The 26,598-nt window shown below is 38.7% G+C and overlaps 1 protein-coding gene and 1 long non-coding RNA gene across 2 annotated transcripts in view; one reads left to right on the forward strand and one right to left on the reverse strand.

Annotated features, from left to right (window-relative positions):
* Positions 1-19,806, forward strand: LOC117956078. Its single transcript, XR_004659175.1, has 3 exons — positions 1-12; positions 10,120-10,125; positions 19,716-19,806. It is a non-coding gene; the product is annotated as an uncharacterized LOC117956078 (long non-coding RNA).
* The window catches only part of b3glctb (beta 3-glucosyltransferase b), an 18,675-nt gene continuing 4,705 nt past the window's right edge, over positions 12,629-26,598 (reverse strand). Inside the window, exons 5-15 of the mRNA XM_034890922.1 lie at positions 26,414-26,490; positions 26,175-26,286; positions 25,863-25,999; positions 24,937-25,000; positions 24,096-24,212; positions 22,915-22,984; positions 21,610-21,723; positions 18,440-18,539; positions 18,013-18,132; positions 15,649-15,793; positions 12,629-14,582 (exon numbers count right to left, since the gene is read on the reverse strand). Coding sequence (XP_034746813.1) covers positions 14,457-14,582; positions 15,649-15,793; positions 18,013-18,132; positions 18,440-18,539; positions 21,610-21,723; positions 22,915-22,984; positions 24,096-24,212; positions 24,937-25,000; positions 25,863-25,999; positions 26,175-26,286; positions 26,414-26,490 — 1,182 coding nt within the window. The 3' untranslated portion in view covers positions 12,629-14,456. The remainder of the gene's footprint in view (positions 14,583-15,648; positions 15,794-18,012; positions 18,133-18,439; positions 18,540-21,609; positions 21,724-22,914; positions 22,985-24,095; positions 24,213-24,936; positions 25,001-25,862; positions 26,000-26,174; positions 26,287-26,413; positions 26,491-26,598) is intronic.

A 26,598-nucleotide genomic window follows, 5' to 3' on the forward strand; every position in this document is an offset into this window, starting at 1 on the left:
AGAGCTCTGAGGGTCATTGTGTATCCTCCTGGTCACTTAATTTGTCCAAAGAAAGACAATAAAGTTTGATTAAGACACGTTTGTTGCAGAATATTTAAATTTTTAAAGTTTAGTTTGTCTTATTAAATATGGTACATATCTGTTGTTTATTAGCTTGACTACATACACAGGTATATACAAGGGTTCCCTCAGACCATTAACACTTATCATAACATTCATTTCATCGTAAAGCAAAAGCTAACAAATACTATTTTTCAGCCAGTTGAATTAACTCGTTTAAGAGCCCTTTCTTTCCATGTTGTGATTTGCCTTAAAAATTGAGGTTGTTGAAGAAAATGAAAGGCCCCATTTATACATTCTACCTGGGAACCCAAATAAAGATGGAGCAGCCAATCATAGCTGTAAAAGAAAAAGAAAATGACAAAGAAAACAACTGCAGGCTTACCAGGCCGTTCCCAGGTGTTTAGTACGGAAGTCAGTATGTGTGGATTCTTAATTTGACATTCTTGATACCTCCGCAGGATGGTGCCACTGTGGCAGATAAATGAATCAGCTATTCATAGCCATTTATTTTACATTGTTATGCAGTAACGTAACCAATTTATGGCACTAATTCTCCAGATGGGTGCCATTTAGCCATTGCAGTAGAAGAGGCAAGGAGATGATGGACCATAATAAAAAGAAGGCCAGTCATATCTCAAACAATCAAAAAACACCTGTTGATTGATTTTGAAATAGTAGCCTTATGTTGTTGTCATTTAGCCTTACTGAGGCTATTGCAAGAATTATATTTAATGATAAAACAATCTAAAACTTTATATATAATATAACCCTCAACGTTAGCACCAATGTGTGGGGGGGAAGTATTTCCGGGTCAGTGGAGACTATGTCCGTGTGTTGGAAGCAGCGATAGGCTATCATGTTTTCGAGATGCAGGGTGCAGCAAAGTGAAAGAAAAAGAAAAATAAAGAGGAAAAAAGAGTGGCTTTCTCTCGGGCCCTTTGAAGTCTAGTCTGCATAGAGTCTATCCATTTAATCCAACTCTGACAACAGCTGTTTCTGCTTCCTTAGAAAATCTGTTGTGTGGGATATATTTTGGCTCAAGACTCACTTTCAGATAATTCAAAAACATTTAATGTGACTAAGAGAACACGCAGCAATAAGCCCTGCAATAAAGCAATTACCTCTGCCAAGTGCAGCACCAGCAACAACTGTGACTGTAATGTGGTTCATAAACAAAACCTAACTTATCATTCCCATTAAATACCATTTTATCTTTACCCAGGTTTTTGCACATGCAGTTGGATGCATTATCATACTAAATTTGGAAAATAGCTGTGAGACAAAAAAAAAGTGAGACAGTAGAAAGAGGTGGGAGGGAAACAGAGACAGATACTGTAGATTTGTCTTTGAAATAGACTAGCATTTTATCAGGAACTCATGGTTCTCTTTCATTCACATCACATCATGAATAATTTATTTTTTCAATATGTTTTTGGGGTATTTTGGGCCATTATTTGACAGGACAGATTAAGTCATCAAAGGGGGGGGGGGGGATGACATGCAGCAAAAGGGCCACAGACCAGAGTCAAACCTGGACCCGCTGCGCCGAGGAGTAAACCTCTACATATGGACGCCGCTCTACCAACTGAGCTATCTGGGCACCCCATATCATGATTTATTAATGCAATAGGACTAAAACTTCTGGTCCCATTTAAAATGTAACATGCAGCACACTTATGCCTCTGTGCATCTGCAGTGGCAACCTGTCAACACAGTGTTCAATGCATGCCAGAGGTTATTCTGAGATTAAGTGTAATTCAATTCTTTGGAGTACCCTCCTTCTGCTTCAGTTAGTAACTTCCTATGTTTACGAAAAATATATTTTTATCACACTTGAATTTTAACAATTTCTCATAAAAGAGAAGCAAAAGTTCTTTAAAAGTCTGAGTTGGAGAGTTAGTACTGAATATTGAGCTTATAATCAGCGAGAATCATTTTAGTTGTTACATTTTCTTATTTAAGCCATTAACTTCAAACATTTGCTGGTTCCAGCTATTCAAATAAGATGTGAATGTCTGTTTTTTGACTTTTGGTAAAACAGAAAAAAACATTTGAAGATGTCACCTTGGGTTTGGGAAATCATAACAGGCATTTTTCACTATTTCTGATATTTCATATACAAAATTCATATCTAATTGACAGATTAATCGATAATTTAAAAAACTTTCAGTCGCAGCTCTATAGGTCTGTATCTTCGTCGTTTTGTATATTAAAAACGTCCAGGCTTATTGAGTGTGAATCGTTCCTGGACTGTTTGTTCACATTTAATGATTTACTTAGATTGTGTTCTTAGTATACTTGGAACCATTATAGCACGCAGACTATTAACACTGGCAAAGTCTTTTTAAAGTCTCATTTAGAGGAAATAAGTTAATAATAGTGTTTAGATTGGGCGATGTCTACCCTATTGGCATATGACGATGCCCACAGTGAAACATCACAGTGGAATTACTACTACTACCATCATTTGAACCGATGTCATTGGTTGATGATTGTCAATCATCGGTGATGGACGATGACCCAACCCTATGAGATTGTTTTATCTGTGATAAAACACAGTATAATTTGTGAAGGACTCAAATCACAGCTGTGTTTTTTGGAACCAAACGTAAACCACAGGAACTTCAAGCATGTTTTCTGTCTTTGGAGCAAGTTCATCCCAGACAAACTCAGTCACAAACTTAAAGAAACTTTTCTGACTTCTGCAGTGCTGTCCTGTCCCAACCACAGATCGACATCTGTTCTTTTTGAACAGTTGCCAAGCCTCAAGAGAGCAGGTGTTAGCCTGTTAGTATGTATGAGTCAGTCTGAGGGCAGACCCCACAGGAGAGTAGAGATATTGACGAATAGTGCTGGACAGTGAATTAATATCCTCATCCAAAGTCTTTTGGTTTAGATTCTGTCTTTGTTTGTGAACCTAAATAAACTAAATGAACGAAAGTTAAAAGAGAACTCTAATGATTTCATAGATCAAAGTGTATTTACAGGTCTTATATATGCAAAAAAAACCATTGGATTAAGGCTTTTCTCTCAACTCCAGGCAACATTAGCCACTCCGAGCATAATACACCAAAATATCCTACTGAACTGTCACTGATCAAGTTGCATTTAAGGTAATATAGGCGGTAGACTTTTGACTTTTGAACTGTCAACTGTGAGTCCAACAATGTTAGAGGAGTGCAATACTAAATCAATGGAGTAATCTTTAAACGATAAAGAGGACAACATCATACTAGACAACAAGTCCACCAAAAGATATGACAATACAGGTTGTTATTTTCCTACCCTCAAATAGTAATAATAAAACCTGATAAAACCCCTAGTAGAAGCAGGAAATACGACCTGCATGACCATTTTCTATCAACATATCTAAACCAGAGAATGTTACGGTTGTGGTTTGAAACACTTCTAAAATGGTTACAGTTTGTTTAGGTCTAGGCAAAAAAACTACTTGGTTAGGTTTAGGTTAGGTAGGCATTTTTTATGGGAAGACAATTTCGTATTGCAGTGGGCTGGCCCAACCAGCCAAAAAACCGAGGAATGGCTGGAGTGATGGTGTACAGTCAGTTCAGCACACAAGCGTTTCAGATTGTTGAGTGGCAACTGAGGAATTCAGGGTATGTTGTGGTCTGTTTGTAGCCGATACTATACAGCCTTGAGGCTTAGTGATAATTAAATCTCCCTAGACCAAACAACACATTTTACAGGTACGACCTGTGCCTCGACAGTCCTAACAGAGCAAGAAAGCGGTGCAGCTCCTCCAAATCATGATGGAAATAGAATTACTTTTCAAGGCTGAGAAAGTTAATTAACTCCTTTGCTCTTTTTTAGACCAAATGTACCTCACTATAGGATCTGTTAGGATCAAATTCCTACGCAGATGAATGTAGGCCCAGTAGGAGTAGAAGTAGGTGGAATGATCAGTTTTGAGAGTTGATTTTCAGATGGAAACAAAAAAAGAGTCATGGCCCCTTGAAGTGAGAATGCAAAATAGCTTTCTAGCATTCTAGTCTTGTGGGGTTATGGTCAGTGGAGAAATGATGGTCTACTTTTGTTTAACAACCCTAGGAATATCGATCCACATTCAGCAACTCTTAATGTCAAATTTACCAAAAAGTCATTATTAGATCACAGCCCCCGCCGCACAAATTAACTCAAGACACAATGCTAAGGTCAAAGTGAGTGAGTGAGTGAGTGAGTGAGTGAGTGAGTGTGTGTGTGTGTGTGTGTGTGTGCGTGTGTGTGTGTGTGTGTGTGTGTGTGAGAATAGAGCATGAATACCATTGTCACGCTTCTTAAAAAGATAGCAGTGGCTGAAGGTTAATTCGACTCTAGTGGGCAACCAACATAAAGACATCTCATCGTCCTGCATCACGAAGTCTGAACTGCAAGATGCTACATACATGAACTGTATGTATAACACCAGTGTATCAAAATATATTACAATGCTTAACCTGAGTCCATGTGACGCTATTTTATGCTACATGACTAGACAGATCAAACTTGTGGCCTCCCAGCAAACTCTCTCTCTCTATCTGAAAATATGTCTACATCCTGGGTGAGCTTTTATGAGATCTATTTTTCTCTATTTCTCTGTGTTGCAGGAACATGATAATAGCTTTTGTTAATCAACACAACTGTGAAGATCATTCTGTTTGTAGGGCAGGAGGCATTGACAAACAACAAGGGGAAGAGTGGTAGGGGGAAAATCCTGAATAGGAAATGTGGAGCGCACAGGTCAGATGTTGTAATAATGAAACTCCACGGCAGGTTAGTGGAGCTGAGCCAGCTTCAATCACCGCCTCCTCACACACGTACCTCTTTCTCTACAAATATTGTTTATCCTGTCTTGCTTTGTCTGTTTTTGGTCTTTAAATCTGTTGATAAAGCTTATTAAAGCTGCTTTGGAATTAAAGTTGAAATGTAATTAAGTATCTTCCTTAATTGTGATTAAATCTGGACTTTTCTTTCCCTTGTTCAGCAAACCCAGAAAGCGTTGATTCTGTGCCATCAGTGATTTAGGAGACATCTGTTCCATGACAACATGAAACATTTGGAAGGACCTACAGTATGGCTGTTAACTTTTTATTCTACTCCAAAAGTGGAACCTAGTTAGTTTAGCTTGCCAACATTATGTTACGCACTGAATAAAATTATAACTAATTCAATTATTAATAAGGGGAGACTAAGGATAGTTGTACCATTTGTGACATTTCTGTCTGCTTTACCTGCTTAACCCTTGGAGCTCTGTTAAGCCAGTGTGTCTGCTATTAAATGGTGAAGCGGTTATCTCTGCAACCAAAACAGAAACTGTATAGTTTACTCCCAAACACAAGGAGTAAGATGTTAGAATTTACCCCATAGTTCGGGTTAGTTGTACCATACCCTGGGGTTAAATGTTACGTCATGAAATTAGGATAATGACAGAATCTTGACATTGAAACTTTTAATCAACACTTAAATGACTTTTTAACATAATATTGATGTGTGTATGTGTTGAGAGGCACCCCTCTGCCTGTCTTTCTTTTCCAAGACAATGTAAAGAAAAAATCTTCAATACATCCAAGATTTTGCTTGGAGTAGGTTGTAACATTTTGTAACCCAGACTCTTGTAATAACTAACCCAGACTGTTGCCATGAAATAGCTTAATTTACAGCAAACAGCTAAAACATTAGCACTAACAACCTGCATGAATGTTATCTATATAAACACACAATAAACACAATTTAGGTTTATTGACTTTAACTACAAAGCTGGCAATGCAAATTAGGCATATTGGGGGGACTGGATAATCAGTTGGTCACTAAAATAGTATGCTCTTATGCGGTAAACATTAAATTTAACACCCTCCAAATTGTGCTTTTGGACAGAGCGAAGCACTGAACTGAATAAGGGTCATTAGATCGGACATGATTATCTGAGCTCCTGATATTTCTAAGTGAAGCAGTAAGAACATCCTGATCCTATTTGTCCTGCCTGTTCATCACTCCCTCTGCTCTTTTCTCACACTCACACACACTCACACACACACGCACACACACACACACACACACACACACACACACACACACACACACACACACACACACACATACACACACAAACACTTTTCCTTCTGCCTAGCACCTTTTTGTCAGTACCTGCTTCTTTCATGCCAATTAGCATACTTTTTCCATCTTCAAAGTGTGGTGCTGCCATTTTTTATTAATCCATTCAATATGTTCTCCTCCCTTCATTCTCACTCAGTTTTTTTCCTCGGTTATGCTCAAAAGAGTTACAGTTTAACGTAAACGTCAAGCCTTTTAAGATTCATGGCCCTTCAGCCACGTAATCAACACAAAGTCTACTGAACAAAACAGCCATCAATGTATTCATCTAGTTGTTAGGATGCTATAAAACAGCAAGCATGTCGGACTTCATAAAGTCACAAATCTGCAGTGCAGCCATAATTCTATCTCTATAAATCACAACCGTACCCACTGATACAAATGTTACAGCAGTGGGGAGTGGACTCCAACAGGAGAAGACGCCAGACTATAGCCAACAAACCAACTGTTGCATTTAGTCAGAGAAAAGATCATGCAAACAAAATTACATTAATATAAGACATACATAATATTTGGTCTGGGCTTCTACTTGATGGTTTTTGCTTATGTCGTTTAGTTATTTATTTAAAGATTATTTTTGGGGCTTTTCCGCCTTTTATTTTTGACAGGACAGCTGTGAGAAAGGGGAGAGAGAATGGAAAGACATGCAGGCAATCGTCACAGGTCGGATTTAAAATTTGGACCATTGCGTCAAGGCATAAACCTCTCAGTACATGTGTTCCTGATCCAACCCAGCCACGTTTAGTTAAGGAAAATCCTAATACCACAGCATGCACTGATTTTTTAAACACGTATTCAAGATATTGTCCTTGTGTACAACGCAGGTCCATAAAGAAATGGTTTTATCAGTTTAGTGTGAAAGGAACCTGACTGGCCTGTACAGAGCCCCAACTGCATCCAACGGCTTTGGGATGAACAGCAACGCTGCTTGGAAGCTGGCATTACCGCCTAATTTCCATGCCTGACTTTCCAAATACTCTAAATCACTGCAGCCAGGTTCCAAACGAGTGGAGGCTTTTATTGCAGCATGTTGAAGTGCTCATATTAGGATTTTAAGCTGTTCCGTTTTCCTTTATTGTGTTATATGTCTTTTTGTGCATGTAATAGGTGTACAAGGTAAAACAGGCCAAAGTGCACTCCAAAGGGACTTACCATCTCCAACAGAAAACACTGTTCACCAACTGCTCCAAAAAGCTCTAATATGGTCCATGTCACATTTTGTCCAGTGTCAAGTTTATGTGTTTAATTGGTTTCATATTTTGTACTCTCTCTGTTCTCTTATGTGTCGTCTTGTTTTACTTCCTGTCTTTTGGTTTTCACGCCTTTTGTGAGTGTCTGATGTCTTTCACCAGTTTCCCAGCTCTTGTGTCACCTGTCCCTTGTTAACATTCGTTTACTTGTGTATTTAGTCTGTGCAATCTTTTGCTACTGTATCCAGAACTCCTTTTGTTTGTTTGGATTTTCATTAAAGTAAATAAAGACAGCGCAGAATTAAAATGTTACATATAAAAGATTAATTTGTTAACATTTAAATAACTTACCACACTGAAAGGACTTGCTCCGGTCTAGGAATCAAAGCATGTCGGGTTGATCTGCATGTATTTCCGGCTCAGACTTGCCGAAAGAAGTTTGTTTGTGTCACACTAGCTTGCTTGTCAGAGCCCACCCTATTCTGTTTCTGACTGGCTAGTAGTCCTTACCCAGATACTGTGCATGTGCGACTCCCAACAAAGATGGTAAAGACCATGATCAGTACATGGAAATAAGCTTACAGTTGGCTTACAGTTAGGATATAACTGTGGATCAGCATAAACCATAGTGAAGTTTAGATTTAAAATACTATAAAGAATGGTAAATAAAGCATGGTGTCACATAAACCAATGATTTGAGAGGAAATATTCGAATAAACTTCGCACAAAATTTGCTCAGGTGCAACAGCATTTTAAGCTTAGCACTCAGAGGGCAACATGCTGCACGGGTAGTGTTCTGTACCTAGGTTTGACCACAAAGCGAGCAGTTCATTAAACTAATCCCTTCTGCTGTTCCTTGAACCTGTTTAGGAAGCAAAGTTTTCCTCTTTTTCTGTGTAGGTAACAGTGCTCAGCTAAACATTGGAGTGTGTGGAGATGATGTGAGCGCACAACATAACCCACCTGCTTAACACCTGATTTCTAATGGGCCAATAGGACCCACAAAACAATGACAACAACCTGCGAGGAAATATGTACTAATACTATTAATCTACCTTTTATTAAAAGCATCATATTGCACAAGGAAAAAACAAATAAGCTCAGCTAAAACAAGCACAATAAGCAATGCAAAAACTCCACAAAGAGAGATGATCGGCAGCCTAAGAGCAGCATTTAGCAGCAAGCCAACAGAATCACCTTGCCAAATGCAAATACTTAGCAAAGATCCCCTTCAGTTGGCAGGAACATGATTTTATTCCTCCACAGAGCCTCATTAAACAACTTTTGGCAGTTTACATCGCTTATACATGGTGAACAGTAACCCAGTGGTTTGCAATATTTTTACAGCTGAGTGGTAAATGAGCAGAACAGCAGCAACATAGAGCAAAAGCATGGGTGAGGGGCAGTTTGAACAGGCCGCCTTGTTGCAAAGGTTGTATTAGATACAGGTTGTCATGTATGCCCGGATGTCAACCAACCTACATGAACTGAACAGTAATAAAACAGAGCTCTTGGTTGTGGCTCGCAAGGCGCTGCTGCCCATCCTATGAGGTCCGCAAACTTGGTGCAATACTGGACTCCACCCTCTTTCCATACTCACATCATATCCATCCCCAAATCAGCCTTTTTTCATCTAAAAAAAACTCTCCAGACCCAGGCCATCACTCTCCGACTCCATGGCAGAAACCCTTATTTATGCTTTCATAACGTCCCGTTTGGACTACTGCAATGGAGTCCTGTCTGGGGTGGGGTCCCAAGCAAAATCCTAGAGAGGCTACAGTATGACCAAAACTCTACCGCCAGGCTCCTCACCCACACCAAGACCTGGCAGCACATCATCCCAACCCTCATCCACCTTCACTGCCTCCCAATTAAGTCTTGCATCACATATAAAATCCCCTCCTCTACCTCTCCGATCTCCTCCATCCATTCACCACACCCCAAAACCTACAATCCTCAGACGCTGGCCTGCTCTCCTTTCCCCACACCAAACACTGTACCTTCAAAGACAGAACCTTTAGTGCCACATCCCTCTGGAACACCCTCCCTGCAGATATCTGAAATGCTACAACCCACGGACATCTTTTTTTTTTTAAACTACTGAATCACCACCTGTTTACCACAGTCTACAAACTCTAATCTTGTTAAGTGTCCTTGGGTTTCCTTGAAAGTTGCTACATAAATAAAAGTTATTGTTATTGTTATTCTTCTTCTTCTTATTATTATTATTATTATTATTATTACTGTTACTATTATTATTACTTTGCAGCAAGTGACAACTGGAGTGCAGCATTGTCTGTCTGAACACACTTGCAGGCCTATTTCCATTAAATCACACTTGAGGACAATGTGGAACGTGGTGTTTCATGTAAAATCTCGTCAAATGTAAAAGCCTTGATGGTGCAATCTATCCTTCTGTGATTTAGCAGCTCACAATTGCTTTAATTAGACCAATCAGCAAGTCCAAATTCAGGTCTGTGGGCAACCCCCAGGCTGCTATCTTTTTTGTTTTAATCTGTTTATTTATCTCTTGGACTAAACAGCTCCATCTGGATGGCATTAACATGCTCCTGTCTCCTTTGCCTTAGAGACATATTTGAATGCCATTGGAGCCCTCATTGGCCGCAGTTTTAGAGGAAAGTGCCAAGAAGGCTGCTAGAGGCGGCTCGTCTTCATGCAGGTCAGCCAAAGAGAGCAGATGAATTAGATTCAGCGAGACTGAAATATTTCAGATGGGACTCCGACATTGACTGATGAGTGCTGTGTTAACTTAGAAATGTGCTTTGCTACTGTCCGGGCTTACTGATCTAAAGGCAGCTTTCCTTTCCAAGAAATGACTCTGAACTGGTGAATGTATTGGTTAAATGGCTCAACTTGATCAAGAGCAAATCAAGCTCTTGATCAAGTTCAAGTTCAATACTACAACCTGTGAAATTGACAAAGATGACCTGATGTGTCAATACCACAAATCTGCCACTTAGTGAACTTCTGAGAAGAGTTTGTAGAAATGTTTGTAATTTGTAAAATCTATCCCCACCGAGTTGTATAATGTAATAAAAATAAAGTTAAAAGTAAAAGTTAATTATTTATGTAGACTTAAAATTGTTGTTTTATTTAATGCCCATGCCCTTGCATTTGGACCTTGTGCCTTTGTACGACAGGCTAAGTGGCCTTGCCCCTAGTCTCGCATTGCCAAACCTTCCTCCACAACGCTGCTAAGGAGGGTCTGGGGAGTCTACACAGTATATCGAAATTTGGGAGAAAAACGTGCCCTGGTTTATTGGCATTTCTTCAAACCGATCACAATTGTCATGGGCGTCTGCAAAAAAGACTCTGGAAGGAATTTGTTTTGGCAGAACATGCGTGTGTTAAAAAGTTGTTTTAGTTGTGCAACAGTAAACTCAGATTGGATAGATAGTCTAGCTAGCTGTCTGGATCTACCCTGCAGAGATCTGAGGAGCAGTTAACCAAAGTCCGCAACAATTGACCAGAGTTTAAAATGTCAACACAAAGGAAGCCCAAGGCAACTGATATCCGGCCCAAATAAGTGAAATCCGGCAAAATTACCTTGAAAACTACCTTGCCCCTAAAATGGGGAAATCCATGTCTTACTCCAGCACACTAGAATTGAAAATAATCCGAAATATTCCTTTCTGTCTGGGCAGCTGGAGGGGCAGGAAGTTTGATTGACAAAAATTGGAAGACTGCTTTTGACAAAAATTAAACATTTGCAAAATTAAATATAAATGTCTCCCATTTGGTATCTAATTGTTAACTTTAAGGAGAACATGGGCCATATCATTACCAGATGCTGTAGCAGAAGGAAGAAAAAATTCAGTTCAACTATAATTGGCCAACTCAAGACACCTCAATCCAACTGAGTGGGTGTTTCACTTGCTAAAGAAAACAAAGCCAGTTAGAGACTTCGAAGAAAATCTGACCCGGTGATTTGTTTAGTGTACAAGTCTTTAGCTTCCACCACTTTCCACCCATCATAATACACACATTACCTGAAGAGAGCAATTGACACGCTCATTCATTATTATTTAACTGGCAAGACCGGCACAAGGAAGCTCTAACTGGGCTAATCTGTTTGTAACTCCCAGCATGAGAGGAACAGATATAATGTGGGCTGCACATATAACACACTCATGAGGAGAATTAAATCATGAGCCAAACATATACTAAAAAAAAACTAAAATGCTGCCATCTCGGATGGTGCTAGAAAAAACACCAGTTTGTTTAAAAAAAAATATTGATGAATAAATAAAATAGTCAGTCAGTAGCTGTGCCTTGTCATAACAGTTATATGGGTAGTAAGTGGTTGACTGATACCAGTCAGGCAGTGGGTTAACATCTTAGACGGGATACATTTGTGCTTTGAAATCAATTAACTATTCCTATAGTATACATCAAAGTTATCAGAGCTGTAAAAAAAAAAAAAAAAGCGTCTTTGACACATTTGTTCTCATTTCTCCTTGAAGCAGTTTTAGCATTAAATTAATCATTTTAATGGGTTGGTAACAAAACCTTCCTCGCTTTTATTCCCAAACTAGGCCAGATAAGTGACTCTGATGGTCCCTCTTAAAAACATGAAACAAATCCTCTTTTCTTTTGCCTTGTGGGTGTACAAAATATGATTATTATTTTTTTCATATTTCTTTTACTGAGAATAAGTAAAGAACTATTAGAAGACAAAACACCACACACATTCTGGAAATACCAGACACATATTTTACAACCACTGGGCACAGCTTTGTATAACTGCATCTATTCCTTCTCTCTTTATAAAGTTAAGAAAAATGTTTAATCAGAAATGCAATGAAAGCTAAAGAAACAAATGAAAGGAGGACCCTTAGGAACAGACAGGCCAATAAAATGAAAAACATATGCAGTAACAGTCAACAGACTAATCTTACCATGAATAAATCTTATTTATAATTTATTAAAGGCCTTAAGCTGACTAAAGAACCATCTGTGTTTACCGAATCAGATTGATTTACTGTTAATTGATGGCAATGACAGCTGATTTACCCGGAGAAACACGAGCAACAGCTTTTAAAAGGTTGTGTTTGTCAACTGCAGAGATGAAAACATCTAATGTGTGTGTCAATGCCTTGATGATGGCAGTGTGTGTGTGTGCATGTGTCTGTGAATGAAAGCTGCAAGAAGAACAGAGGGATCCTTTTTGTGGAGTTTGTAGAGACGTTTACACATGAAATATGCCCAGAACTGTACAATATCTCTTCAGCTTCCAGCTGATATTATAGTTAAGGCAACTGCAATTAAAAATGGAATATTCAACTTCAGTTTAGGAGCGCAAAGGACAGCAGATAAAAAAGGTATCAACCTGTCTTGGTTTAAGTTTACTTTGAAGCATTTCATCTCCCGCACACAGAACAGATGTAACAAATCATATCAATGTAAACAAAACACTGGTACCAATTCAAGCAATTATTCTCTGGTGATATGAATCTGCAGAGCATCACCCAAAGAGAAACTATCACAACGGGACAGTCACTATGGACTGTCAATGTCCCTGTTGCTATGGTAACTAATGTCACAGTGACATGATACTAAGGTACTTCACTACTACTACTACTACTACTTATGGGATTCTGGCCTCAATGAGAACAGCAAGTTTGGAAAATGAAAGACACAGACTGAGGAAGAGAAAAGAAAATGTAATTTCGAGAAGTGGTCTCCCCCATGTGGTGATCAAATAAATTACCTTGAAGCTTTCTATTTACATCTTCAATCATAACCAAAAGTTGAAAAACACACTATTTCAGTTTTTTTTGGAGCTGTGCTGAGATAGACTTAAGAAATGAGAATAGAAGAGTTGTAGATGGAACAAGACTCACCTTTACCCACATATAAAATAAGACTTATCTAATTAGTCTATGATGGTCTCTTAAGATCAAACATTCTTGAAAGAATCTTGGCCAAAATAGCAGCATCCGTTTGTTAACTACAACGTTATGTTTACCATTAGGTAGTGATTCGTTACACTGCAGTATTAACTGTCTCTGTGTTATTTTCTATAAGTGTTATTTTTCATAAGAGAAAAGTGGAGAAAGAAAGACATAATTCTCTGTTGCTCTGTACGTGTGTTTGAGTTTGTGTCCTACAGCATGTCATTCTCACTTCAAGCACATAATAGTCTGTAATGAGGAAAAAAAAAAAACATTCACAAAAACGTTTTGTTAAATCCAATGGCTATTTTCTTTTAAAGTTATTAAAAAATGAAAACAGGTTTTTAGCTAGCATGCACAAACATTTGTATATTCATGAAAACAGCTGCAAAATGACATTTTGACACAGGCTTGCCATCTGTGGTTGTAATTACTTGTACACCCATCCACACTGACTAAGCCACAAACACACAGTTCTGCTTATCACATTTGAAAGAAAAAAATCTACAAAAATGTTAAATTACCCCATAACGACTCATTCACCTAATCATATTCCATGTGGTAATTATTACATTTACATTTACATTTACACATAATGTTATTATCATCAAGACTATTGTAAGTTATATGGTATATGACTCCTTTGTTTGTCTCCATTCTTAACTGACATGTAGCATGTTAGTTTGAAACCTGTTTTGTATTTTATTTGAGCTGTTGCCTGATTTTGCATTGTTTTGTGTGAAACGTTTTTGTGCTGCCGTCATGACCAGGTCTTTGTAGAGTTTTCCAACCTTGATGGAACTTGCCTGGCTAATTGAAGAAAAAAAACAAAAAAACAATGCATGTCTCTTCAGCAATAAAACACAGATCATACCAGATCACACTGTTGACATGATATCAAATATATTATCGGTCTTTCTTCATTAAATTAAATCTTGGTTCGTGTATTAAATTTAGTCTGGGGGCTAAAGTGACAGCAGTGACACTCTGTAGAGCTGCAGAGTCGGGTGGAAAATGATCTGTGATCGCTTAAACAAGTCGTTTCAGGGCACGTTTTCCAAGTCTCTCTGGATATCACAGTCACTGTGGTAGTTGCTGCTTGTTGCTCTACGCTGTTGAGCAAATTTGGATTGAATGTTTGTTTACATTACCGTGAACATACAATATACACACTGGCTTTCTAAAGTTCATCTCGTGGGTGGGTGTCCTGCAGCCAGTGTTTGTAGACAACCACAGGATCTATGTTCCAGTGCTTGTGGAAAGAGATGGCTTGCTCCAAAGTCTCAGAGTAGTCATACGGTCGGGCCTAAAATATCAAGAACAAGTGGTTTTTCTGTGTAAACCTCTCCTTAAGCAGAAATGGATAACGAAAAAGGTCTTTTGAATGGAAAGTTGAGTTTCAAAGCCCTTCCAGATGGTTCTCTCCACAAGACTAAAGGTATTTGCATACACTGTCAATGTGAACTGAGTTACCACCGGAGTTATCAGTCTGAAATACCTCTTGAGCATTGAAAACTTATTTTAACAAAATTCCCTTTAAAGTACATTTATAACAGATAAAAACATGCGTGATTAATTTACATTTAATCGCAAATAAACTACAACACTCGTGATAATATATGTGTTGGTATTACCAATACATTGACCAGTCATATTGACTGTTATAAAAGTAACAGCCCAGCTGATACCCCCTCTGTATATATTGGTTTTAGATTTGGGTAGTAAATCTGCTGTATTTGGTCATGACTGTAACTAGTCAATACCACACTTAAAGCACAACCATATTCTTCACAAATGTTAAATTATATGCATGCCTGAAGATCATTTTCACATTTTTGCAAATTCAGCTGACCTGCTGTACACTGACCAAAATTTCCTCTCTAGGTTACTTTACATCACGTGCAATTTGAACACTGATATGTTAGTACCCAGTTACATTTTTAGTTGTAAACTAAAAGTAGTGACCAACACATCATCAAGTGACTGAGTGTATGTCATTCAAGGGTTGAGAAGCAAATATTAGGACCGCACAATCACATTAACCCTTGTGTTGTCTTCCCGTCAACCATGAAAACCCATTTTGGTCACTTTTATTTAATATTATCATTGCTTTTCCTACATTTCTGTCACTTTTTCAATGTTGTGGGTGTTTTTTTTAAATGTTTTTTGTGTTTTTTCCAAAGTTTTTTGATATTTTTAGTACTTATTTTGAGGGCCCATTTTCATGTGACAAAAATAAAATAAAATACACTGAAAACAGGTCAAATTGTTCCCGAGGTCAACATGAGGGTTAAGAACATTAAGAATTAAGGGTGTGTGTGTGTGTGTGTGTGTGTGTGTGTGTGTGTGTGTGTGTGTGTATTGTTCTCTACCTGGTGGAACAGTGGACTGTGTGTGATGGGAACACCCAGGGAAGTGATACACCTGCCCAGCACCATGTCATCTGGAGCATCATCACTGTAGCAGTGACACCCACTGGAAACTAGCTTGGACACCGCTACCCGACTGAGCACCATCCTGCACGCAGAATACAGATACTTAAATAAGAATGAGAATGAATTGCACAAAATGACAAATATTTGATACAATGCTGATTTGGCAGGTTTTCCCACTTACAAAGCATGTAGAGGTCTGTGTTTTTATCATAGGTACACTTCAACTGTGAGAGACAAAATCTAAAACCAAAATCCAGCAAATCACAGTGTATGATTTTTAAATAGTTAATTTTCATTTTATGGCATGACAAAAATTTGATACATCAGAAAAGCAGAACTTAATATTTGGTACAGAAACCTTTGTTTGCAATTCCAGAGATCATACGTTTGCACCCACTGCAGCAGGAATTTTGGCCCACTCCTCCATGCAGACCTTCTCCAGATCCTTCAGGTTTTGGGGCTGTCGCTGGGCAATACGGACTTTCCCTCCAAAGATTGTCTATTGGGTTCAGGTCTGGAGACTTGATAGACCACTCCAGGACCTTGAGATGCTTCTTACCGAGCCACTCCTTAGTTGCCCTGGCTGTGTGTTTCGGGTCGTTGTCATGCTAGAAGACCCAGCCACGACCCATCTTCAATGCTATTACTGAAGGAAGGAGGTTGTTGGCCAGGTTCCTCTCGATACATGGCCCTATCCATCCTCCCCTCAATAAGGTGCAGTTGTCCTGTCCCTTTTGGAGAACAGCATCCCCAAACAATGATGTTTCCACCTCCATGCTTCACAGTTGGGATGGTGTTCTTGGGGTTGTACTCATCCTTCTTCTCCCTTCAAACACGGCAAGTGGAGTTTAGACAAAAAAGCTCTATTTCTGTTTAATCAGACCACATGACCTTCTCCCATTCCTCCTCTGGATCCTCCTTTCTCACCTTCCTCATGATCATTGATGCCCCAAAGAGGTGAGATCTTGCATGGAGCCCCGACAGAGAGCCATTGACCATCACCTTGAACTTCTTCCATTTTCTAACAATTAATCATTAATTAAAAAAAGTTGTTACCTTCTCACCAAGATGCTTCCCTATTGTTTGATCCATAGCAGCTTTAAATTCTGGTCATGACTGTAAAACAAGATTTCCAACAATACTAGATTTGTCAAATGTGCAAAATTCTGATTTTTAGATTCGTTTTTTTAAATAAAAAATAAATTCTGTATGATGCATTACATGTTTTTCCATTTGATGATATGGTGCACTAATGAATGACGATAAATGGATTATTAAGTATTTGCCATAAAGCAGCTACAATGACGTTTTGCGACAGGTAGAAACTAATTATTTGATCCACTGCTGATTTTGTAAATTTGCCTACTATCGAAGAAATGATCAGTCAATCATTTTATTGGTAGATTTATTTAAACAGTGAGAGACAGAATAACAACAAGAAAAATCCCAAAAAAACGAATGCCAAAAATGTTACAAATTGATCTAATGTGGGAAATATGTATTTGTATTGGTGCTGCAGGAGTATGGGGTGAGGGGTCCCTTCTCAGGGCCATCCAATCTCTGTATGACCAAAGCAAGAGCTTTCTCCGGGTTCTCGGCAGTAAGTCAGACTCAATCCAGGTGAGGGTTGGCCTCCGCCAGGGCTGCGCTCTGTCACCCATCCTGTTTGTAATATTTATGGACAGGATATCGAGGCGTAGTCGGGGCGGGGAGGGGTTGCAGTTCGGTGGGCTGGGGATCTCATCGCTGCTTTTTGCAGATGATGTGGTCCTGATGGCATCATTGGCCTGTGAACTTCAGCACTTACTGGATTGGTTCGCAGCCGAGTCTGAAGCGGCTGGGATAAAGATCAGCACCTCTAAATCTGAGGCCATGGTTCTCAGCAGGAAAACGATGGAGTGCCTTCTTCAGGTAGGGAATAAGTCCTTTTCCCAAGTGAAGGAGTTTAGATACCTTGGGGTCTTGTTCGTGAGTGAGGGGACCATGGAGCGGGAGATTGGTCGGATAATCGGAGCAGCGGGTGCGGTATTACATTCCGTTTATCGCACCGTTGGGACAAAAAGGGAGCTGAGCCAGAAGGCAAAGCTCTGGATCTACCGGTCAGTGTTTGTTCCTACCCTCACCTATGGTCATGAAGGCTGGTTCATGACCGAAAGAACAGAACAGAACAGAAACAGAAACAGGGTGTTGTGCCCATTAATAACTTACAGCTACCATCTGTACAGCTCGTCCATTCACTTTCTATCTGAACACCTTAACACCAGCAGCACAACCACACTACCTTCACCCCCGCAGCCTCACCCTCCTCCTCCTGTGGTATAGCTGTATCCGTTCTGAAGCAAGCTGTAGCCGTATCTCTCCCCCAGACTCACTGCTTCCTTTGGGTCATAGCAACGCAGCAGTCTCCGCAACCTGGGTAAACTATAGATGGACGATAATCAACAGAGGAACAGGAAGTGAAGAGCATGCACGCATTCTTCCCAAAAAGGAGCACATACCATAAATTGTATAGACTGTATGTAGACACACAAAACAAGGTCCTAGCTACATCCAATATCTATACAAAAGAGACTTAGTCTTGAGGGATTCTCAGTTGTGTCTGTCTTAATAAGTCACCACTGCACCTTCAATCAAAAACGCATTTGGTTGGGATGTTGTTGTTGTTGATGCTTTAAATTCCTAAAAATCATAGTGGTCTGTTAAAACAGAATGTCTTCTCTTTTCTTACCTGATGAGTGTATCATCATCAACAATGAGTAGCCAATCAGCCTTTGGCAGAGCTTTGCTCAAGAATTGCCTTAAGATGGCAAATGTCTTCCCACAGTGCCCTGCAGGGAGACGACATGTGGACAAATAGGGTGAAAAAGGTAAAGCAGGGGTTGCCAGTATTGGTTTGTGGCTCATAAGACTTCATCAGACCCCATGAAAGTTTATCGACTGGCTGTCTTTGACCCTTAAGATCAATGTATTTATGAGGTAGATTTGTGCTCAAACTGAAGAGGTCCACTGCATATGACACATCTGGTCTTTCTTGTAAATTAATTTCCTCATTTTATTTAAACTAACTGGTTTTTTATGTAATAACGTGTGAGTGAAAAACGCAACACTGTTATTATTTATGGCAGTTTTTCATTTGTCTGCCAATATTTTAAAATTGCTCTGATCCATGGTCATGGTCAAACTACACCCTCACTCACTCTGAAACTGCAAAAAAATGATCTGTATGTACTACATAGACCAGATACGATTTTTTTGAAATACTGGCAAATAGACAATGCACACAGGTACCGATGCCGTTTACTGTTGTAAACAGAGAACATACAATGTGTTTACATCAAGAAAAAGTAGCTAGAAGCGGTCTATAAACATAACAGTGAAAAGGAAGGAATGATGAAAAAATGATGTGAAAGAAAAATGAGATGTTCGATGTAGGGGATTACAGAAAAAGAAAAAATGTACAGAGGACATGACAAGCAGTGTGATACTTTCATCAGCCTGTGAACAAGAGCAGAGAGAGAAATATAAGAATGGATGTGAGAAAGAAATGGAGGTGTCATTGACATTGTACCTTTCTCTCTGCTGTGTGAATGGACTGAAAAGTACATTTGAGGGAGTGATGCAGACAGTGTAATCAGAGGCACCACTCACAAGAATACAGCTGTGGTCAAAAGGTTAATGCACTTGTAAAGGACATGTCATGACAGCCTAAGTTTCCAATTATTTCTACAACTCTTTTACTGTGATGGAATGATGGAGCACGTACTTTGTCACAAAATACATTCATGAATTTGGTTGTTTTATGAATGTATTATGGTCTTCAGAAAATGTGACCAAATCTGCTGGAGCAAAACAGCAACTTGAATTAGCAAAGGGTGGACGGTAGCATATATATAGGCTGCTTCTCAAGTCTCTAATTTGATAGTTCCTCACTCAACGCTTGAACTGAAAGTTGTTTTGGCCCTCCTTCGTAAAGGCCGACTCAAAGCACTTATACCTGCGCCGAGGAGCGAGAATACACAAGAGCAGCCTTCCCGGAAGCCGTGCAACTGAAAGCCGTTGCTAACTCAGCCCATACAGCTGACGCAAATTGTGATGCTTCAGAGGAAAGGACGTCTCATATCTCTAAAACACATTTTCTCGCTTCTCTCCAATGCTTCTTTGGTGGGGTGTACTAAGACGCGTATAAGGGAAGCAAGTGAAAGAGATTTGGATGCAATTTACAGACCTGAGATGTAATTATTTTAATTTTTTTAATTTTTTAATTTGTTTATTGATCCCCTATGGGGAAATTACAATTTACACTCTGTGTCCACACTTTATTAAATGAAGCCATAGGCTCGACTTAAGCCAAGTGATCACCTGAGGGGGAAGGTTCCTGTCCAGGCAGGGGTATTTGCTTTCCCCCCCCTGCCTCAGGTGTTCATCATGTGGCCTTTGCTTAGGACTTTTAACAGGTCCCATGATTAATGTAAATGGTTTGCATTTATATAGCGTTTTGCAAGTCTAAACAACTACTCACACTCATCTATGTAACATATCATCTGCTGTTTTCTGTGTTTTGATGGACGTAAGAGGAGTCAAAGGTTATATGACACTATTGACATGCAACCAATGACATGCGACCAATGACATGCTCTGTGTTGCTGATTAAAATATAACAGATTTCTCTAAGTTTGAACATTGTTTAAACATTTGGGATATTGTAAGTAAACAACAAGGAAAGCTAAAATCATCAGGCAGAAGCTTGGGTCTGCAGTTGAGTGTTCCAACACCATTGCTTTATGTAAATATTGACCCAGTAGACTTGTTCACATTTTCAATATAAATTCATTTTTTTTATGTGAAAAAGAAGTATGTGCTCCAACCATTCCATCACACAAACACTAATAAAAAACTACATTCATTGAGCATACAAAGATGAAATTCGTGTCTGTCCTCTGTAGTTGCTTATTAGAGTTATTGGTTCTGGCTCTAGAACCTATTATGAGAAAGTTCAAGACGTACTGTATCTAACTACCTCTTCTCTGGGAAGAGGAATGACTTTGTGGGTATTGCCATTATTTAACTCGACTCTAGTCTTTTTATCTGCCTGTTCATACACTAATTCCTCCATCTGTGATGCCCTTAAAGTGTGTGAGGACAGGAAGTTAAAAGTGTTACAGTCCTCAAGAGCCTAACGGACTTCTATTGCCCTTTAACAAGAATCTCCCCTCAAGCATAAAACACAGTAAAACAGAAGAAAATGGATAGTAGTAGCAGTGTGGGGATTAAACTACCAATTGAAATTCAGTTTGAACTTGACAATCTCTGAGCTGCTAACGATGTAGTGATTGCACAGGGAAAAAAGAGGGGACATGGAAAATCTCAAGAGTCTACAGCCTAACAGTTGTGTGAGGCTGTACTTAGGTAAAGTGGGGCTTTGAGGCTTTAAACATGCTAACCATAATGCTAAAATGCTAATGCTGCGTTCTTGTCATCTCAAAGTTAACAGAATAAATATTTTCCGACTTGTAAACAGCTTTCATATCAACTTCCGAGTTGTAATTACGACGGGGATTTAGTCCTGATTCGTCATCTCTACCAACCATGTGATATGATAAACATAAGCAGGTATAACGTTTACCATGTTAACCCTCAAAGTTTAGCTTGTTAGCATACTAACACTTGCTAATTTAGCCCTAAACACAAAATACAGTTTTATTAGTTTTTTCATGTATTTTGTCAAAAAATCAATGTAATGGACAAATTAAACTTTTGACCTGATGACGGGGCTAGATGAAAACTCTGTGGATAACCAAAGTCAGTGGGATTCTTCTTCTGGGCACCATAAATGTATGTACAAAACATTATGCCAATCCACTCAATAATTACATAATAACATATCCTGGATCAGCTCACCTCTGTCAGTGTTGGGCACTCCCAGACTGACTGTGGGTATGGAGGCATCAGTAACATCACTGTAATACTCTAAAAACCCAGCGTCTTTCTCCCAGGTTGCCTTCACGATGGGTACTGTGAGGAGAAAGGGGAGAGAATTAAAAAGATACCAAGTGGGGGAGAGAAAAATTAACCACAAACACTGAATCTTAGAGACACATACAGAGCTCATAATTAAAACTATCATTGAGTCTTTGAACACTTATTAACTACGTGCTTACTCACTGCATGTTGATCTTTAAAATGTTCAAAACTCTAGGTTATCCTATGTTCATTCAAACAACTTTTGATTTTGCTAATCACTTTTAAAAAGTCAGGTTTGACCTTAAAAGACGTCAGTGTTTTGGATAATTACACACACTGCTGCAGTTTCAGTGGACAGCCTAGATGAGGTTGTGAATTTAAACAAGTAGATTTTACCTTACAGGTTAACTAGGACTGAATGACCAGTTAAGCAAGGGTCAGTAAACAAAAAAGCAGTGACAAATTGAAAGAGTTCAGTACCTCTTTTGCAGCTATGTCCTGTAATTTCCATTTCATTTCCATTCATTCTGTGATAAACTTACACTAAAGGAGTGCATCTTGACAACAACAAGTGGAACTTTTAGCACAAAAGTATAGCACAAATCCTCAATAACTATCAAGTGTAACTAAGAGTTTACAAATGTTTAGGGAAGGTTTGGTTTGCAAAAAGCTAGTAAGCGGAGATATTTACAAATAAATTTACTGAACTCCAAAAAATTTGCTTCACTGCACGTTTACAATTGACAAAATTTGTAATATTACACTTAATGAGACAGTGGTAGAAAGTAATTGCACATTTAAAATATCAGTGGTAGAATTGTTTATTTACTCAAGTAATCTAATTGAGTAAAAGTTATGCTACAGTAACTGTACTTCCACTTGAAAACTTCACTACAAGTCAGGGAAACATTTTACTTTTTACTCCACTACATTTATTAGATCAGTTACAGGTACCAGTTTTTCTGCAGAACGAGAAATTAGTAACGTTAGAAATAAAAGTGAATTTTGATGAAAATACTCCTTTACTTTTAGTTAAGCAGGACTTTGAATGCAGGACATTTACTCATCACAAATGACAAATAATCTAATTAATTAATTAGAAATGAATTAGTTCATTAATGTTGATACTTTTACTTAAGTAAAGGATCTTAATAGGTTTTTCAACCACCGCATAATTTAATATTGTATAATGAATGAAACTCTTTTGTCCTTCAAAAAGGGTTGGGAGCAACAAACAGGTACCTCGCTCTGAGTGGAATTTTTGGCAAGTTTTCACGGCAACAAATACGTTATTCTTCGACACTGGATCTCCCTAGAAAAGAGCAAAATACAAAAAATGTCCCTCTTTGTTTCAAAAACGTGATGGCTCAGCTATAAAACTGAAGAAAAAAAAGTGCACAGGTGAACACAAACAGTGCAACAACACTGCGACAACGGAATGTAGACTTTAAATGAGTCGTGATGGCAACACATGGTCCTAACAGAACAACCACATATGATCTGGCCACACATTCTGGCATAACAAGGAGTATATGTTTCAAATATAAGGTCTACTTAACTTTGTACTGTAAAAATGCATAAACCATTTTTTTAATGGTGTGCAAAGTCCATTACATGGTGAAAAAATGTTGCTTCTATACTTTGGGTGTATAGAAATTAAGACTTCAGAGTCCTGTCTTGTTAACGTAGGTTGTTTTGTAGCTCCTTGCTTCTAGCATTGTGCTCCTTCATCCCACACTCTAGTGCGGTTAGCAGTCGACTTGGTTTCTGTTAAGCCTTCGGACTGACTAAGCTCATTCATCCTTGCAATGTGACAAGACTTTCCTACTTGTATTCTGTCCAATAGGCCTTGGCACGTGCAACATGTGCACACATTTAACTAAGCTGGACAGCTGAGTTATAATTATGAAGGCGATGGAGCTTAAAAGCAAGCCGGAGAGATGTCTTTAATGTCCTCCTTTTGATATTTACCTCTTCAATCCAGAATATTAACACCTGTCATGACAATGTTAACTGTGTTTACATACTAAATGTGTAATGCTCATTTGAGTTGTGACATTTTACATTCTCTCTGTAGTGATTTCTAAAACTCAACTTGTCCATACCACATAAAATGGCAATAACAGACACCCATACCCATATTACAAATGCATGCTCACAAATGTTCACACGTTTGAACACTCTCATTGGAATGTATCCAGTTCTCTTAATACATCCATTAATACATCCATGGCACATACAGGCAGGGGGACAGAATTTTCCACACCCACTCCTGGTCCAGCACCACCACCACCCTCTCCCCTTCTTTACTGCTCCTTTACAATATGTTTTGGGCAGAAATTTGGCCATAGCCACACTGTTGCAAAGTCCAACATCAACCAGATATAGTTATGTAAACATCAATAAATAAGATTTGTACATACACAGTTGGGCAGGTAGGATGCAAATGTCGTAGCACAGTTGTCTCTTTTTTCTGTACAAAACTCTGGAACTGCTGTCAGTTTTGGTCCATTTCCTTCCTCCCAAATATACAATGCAATCTTGAAAAACAGAAACAGACATGAAGACAGCCGAACAGCCAAACAGTGATTTGCAGGGATAAGTACAAGAGCTCACTTGGGTCCTCAAACAGTAAATATCTTTTGTTTTCTGGTAGCTCTGGACCTCTTAATAACTCAGTCACATACTCTTACCTGATACATATTTTATTTTGTTTTACCCGTAAGCCATTGAAGAATTTCCAAAGGGGACACACGGCTCAAGGGTTGTGACTCTCGCTATGCATTTTAATTAAATCATTACCTTGCTCTCAAGGAGGAGTAACATTAAGAGTTAATGTGTTTTCTTGGTCTGGACACCAGAAAAGTCAACTTTGTTTTGATTTTAAATTTACTCTCATAATAGGAATAATTGAAAACATTCTATAGAAAATGTGAAATTTTATCATAATGGAAAAATAATTATTAACATTATTCACATTCTCAGCGTAGTTTTAATAATATAAAATTAGAGCAACCAAAAGCTGCAGACATAAAAAGCTCTGCCTGGAAGACGACACTGATTATCACAGCAGTTGTTGAGGCGCAACGTATAATTCAACCCCAACAGAGTCTTAACAATAGTAATCCTTCACGTCGGGGTCCTGCATCACCCAGTCAGGGTTGTTATTTGCAATAATGACTCTACATTATCCCTTACTGTACATAGCGAAAGGCAGGAGAGGACACACAGATTGATGAACTCTTGGAAATTCTTTCAAAGTACCTCATGTTTCAGGTCAATGGTAAAATCTGACTTTGGGGGCTCGTGTTGGATCCGCTCTGTGAGTCTGAAACACATTAAAGTGTTGAAGTGAAATGTTGAAGGAAGAGAAACAGCAGAATAGAAGTGGGAACTTTCCTACCTTGTAAATGAGAATGTACATTAGTAAGTAATGGAGTTATGGAAGTCCTCCTGAGTCGTTGGTTTGGTTCAGCAATCCCTTTGACTCCTGCTTTATCTTAATATGAAATATATCAAAATGTGCATGTTCTACATAAATCTTAAATATCAATTTGTGTCATTTCATCATTCAAATTATTTTGAATCTATGCTTTGAGTCTATGCTTATTAAGGTACAGTGTGTAGGAAACAAACGGCATTTACTCATTAGCGTGAGCATGTATAAGTAAATGAATTGTTTTGACATTGAATTATGTTGCCATGCTTATGTTTTTTTTTATGGAAGTATGCCATTAGTAGCCTACATCAGCAGCTAACAACTTGACACACAACAAACAAACGAATGTTACAGTATGAATCCCAGACTGTGAAAAGCTGAACTATGCTAATTAGTAGTGATACATTCTTTAATCATTTATTTTTTGATGTACATGCATTGTTAGATAAAAGGTACTTCTGAAAATGGGACCTTTTATAAGCCTACATACAATTTAAGGGACTGTCTGTTTAGAGTTCAAGCATAGAAAAAAATGTGATTAATTAATTTTCATTTTATTTTAATGTGGACTGGGTCTTCATTTCCAACACCATGTCCTGTAATAGTCTTAGCTACTTTGAGATGATGATATCTGAGTTGATGATATGAAGGCATTCTCGCTGCCGTAAACCAAACCTTTTTTTTTTTTTTATGTTATGTCAAATAAAGATAGGGAAAAAAACATGTCAATGAGACATTCATGTACACACACCTTTGGAGCAGCAGTGTGCTGAGAGCCCAGCCTGCTGCAGGATCAGGGTAACTAAAGGAACTGGGGTCTTCAGAGAACGCATAGTGGTGGATAATGGAGGCCTCGTTGTCTTGGAGACGCTTACCCAAAAACCATTCCTTTGCAAAACAGGGGGTAATGTAGGCAGGGCAATATGAAAGGAAAGTTGCTCAGTTATTTTCTTGGCATTGCTTGTTCATAGTCTGTGCATGGTAGTAAATCATCCATCAAGACATTCATATAGCAAGGAAGGCTGTATAATACAGTTTGCATGTCATGGTGCATGCATCTCACCTCTTGGACTTGATATCTTTGGAGGACCTGCAGCAGAGCAGGCAGTACGACGCTGGTTTCCTCCTCTATGAAGAAAAACCAGGATGCTGACTGGCCATAATTGGCAGAGAGACTGGAAAAATCCACACAAAGCCAATAACTTTATGCAATTACTTTCCCTGTAGGAATCAATAAAGCTAAATTTAATTATCTTATTGGATTATTTGCTTATCATCTCCATATGTGCGTTTAGCACTCACTAAGGAAGCACAGGGAGGATACTCCAATCCCCTTCAAACTTTGACAGCTCATGGAGAAGAAGAACAACTGGAACTCCCTGCATGAAACAAAACAATTGGATGAGGACATGACTACAAACTCTGTGTGTGTGTGTGTGTGTGTGTGTGTGTGTGTGTGTGTGTGTGTGTGTGTGTGTGTGTGTGTG

Source organism: Etheostoma cragini, chromosome 13, assembly GCF_013103735.1.
Source record: "Etheostoma cragini isolate CJK2018 chromosome 13, CSU_Ecrag_1.0, whole genome shotgun sequence".
Classification (NCBI taxonomy): Eukaryota; Metazoa; Chordata; class Actinopteri; order Perciformes; family Percidae; genus Etheostoma; species Etheostoma cragini.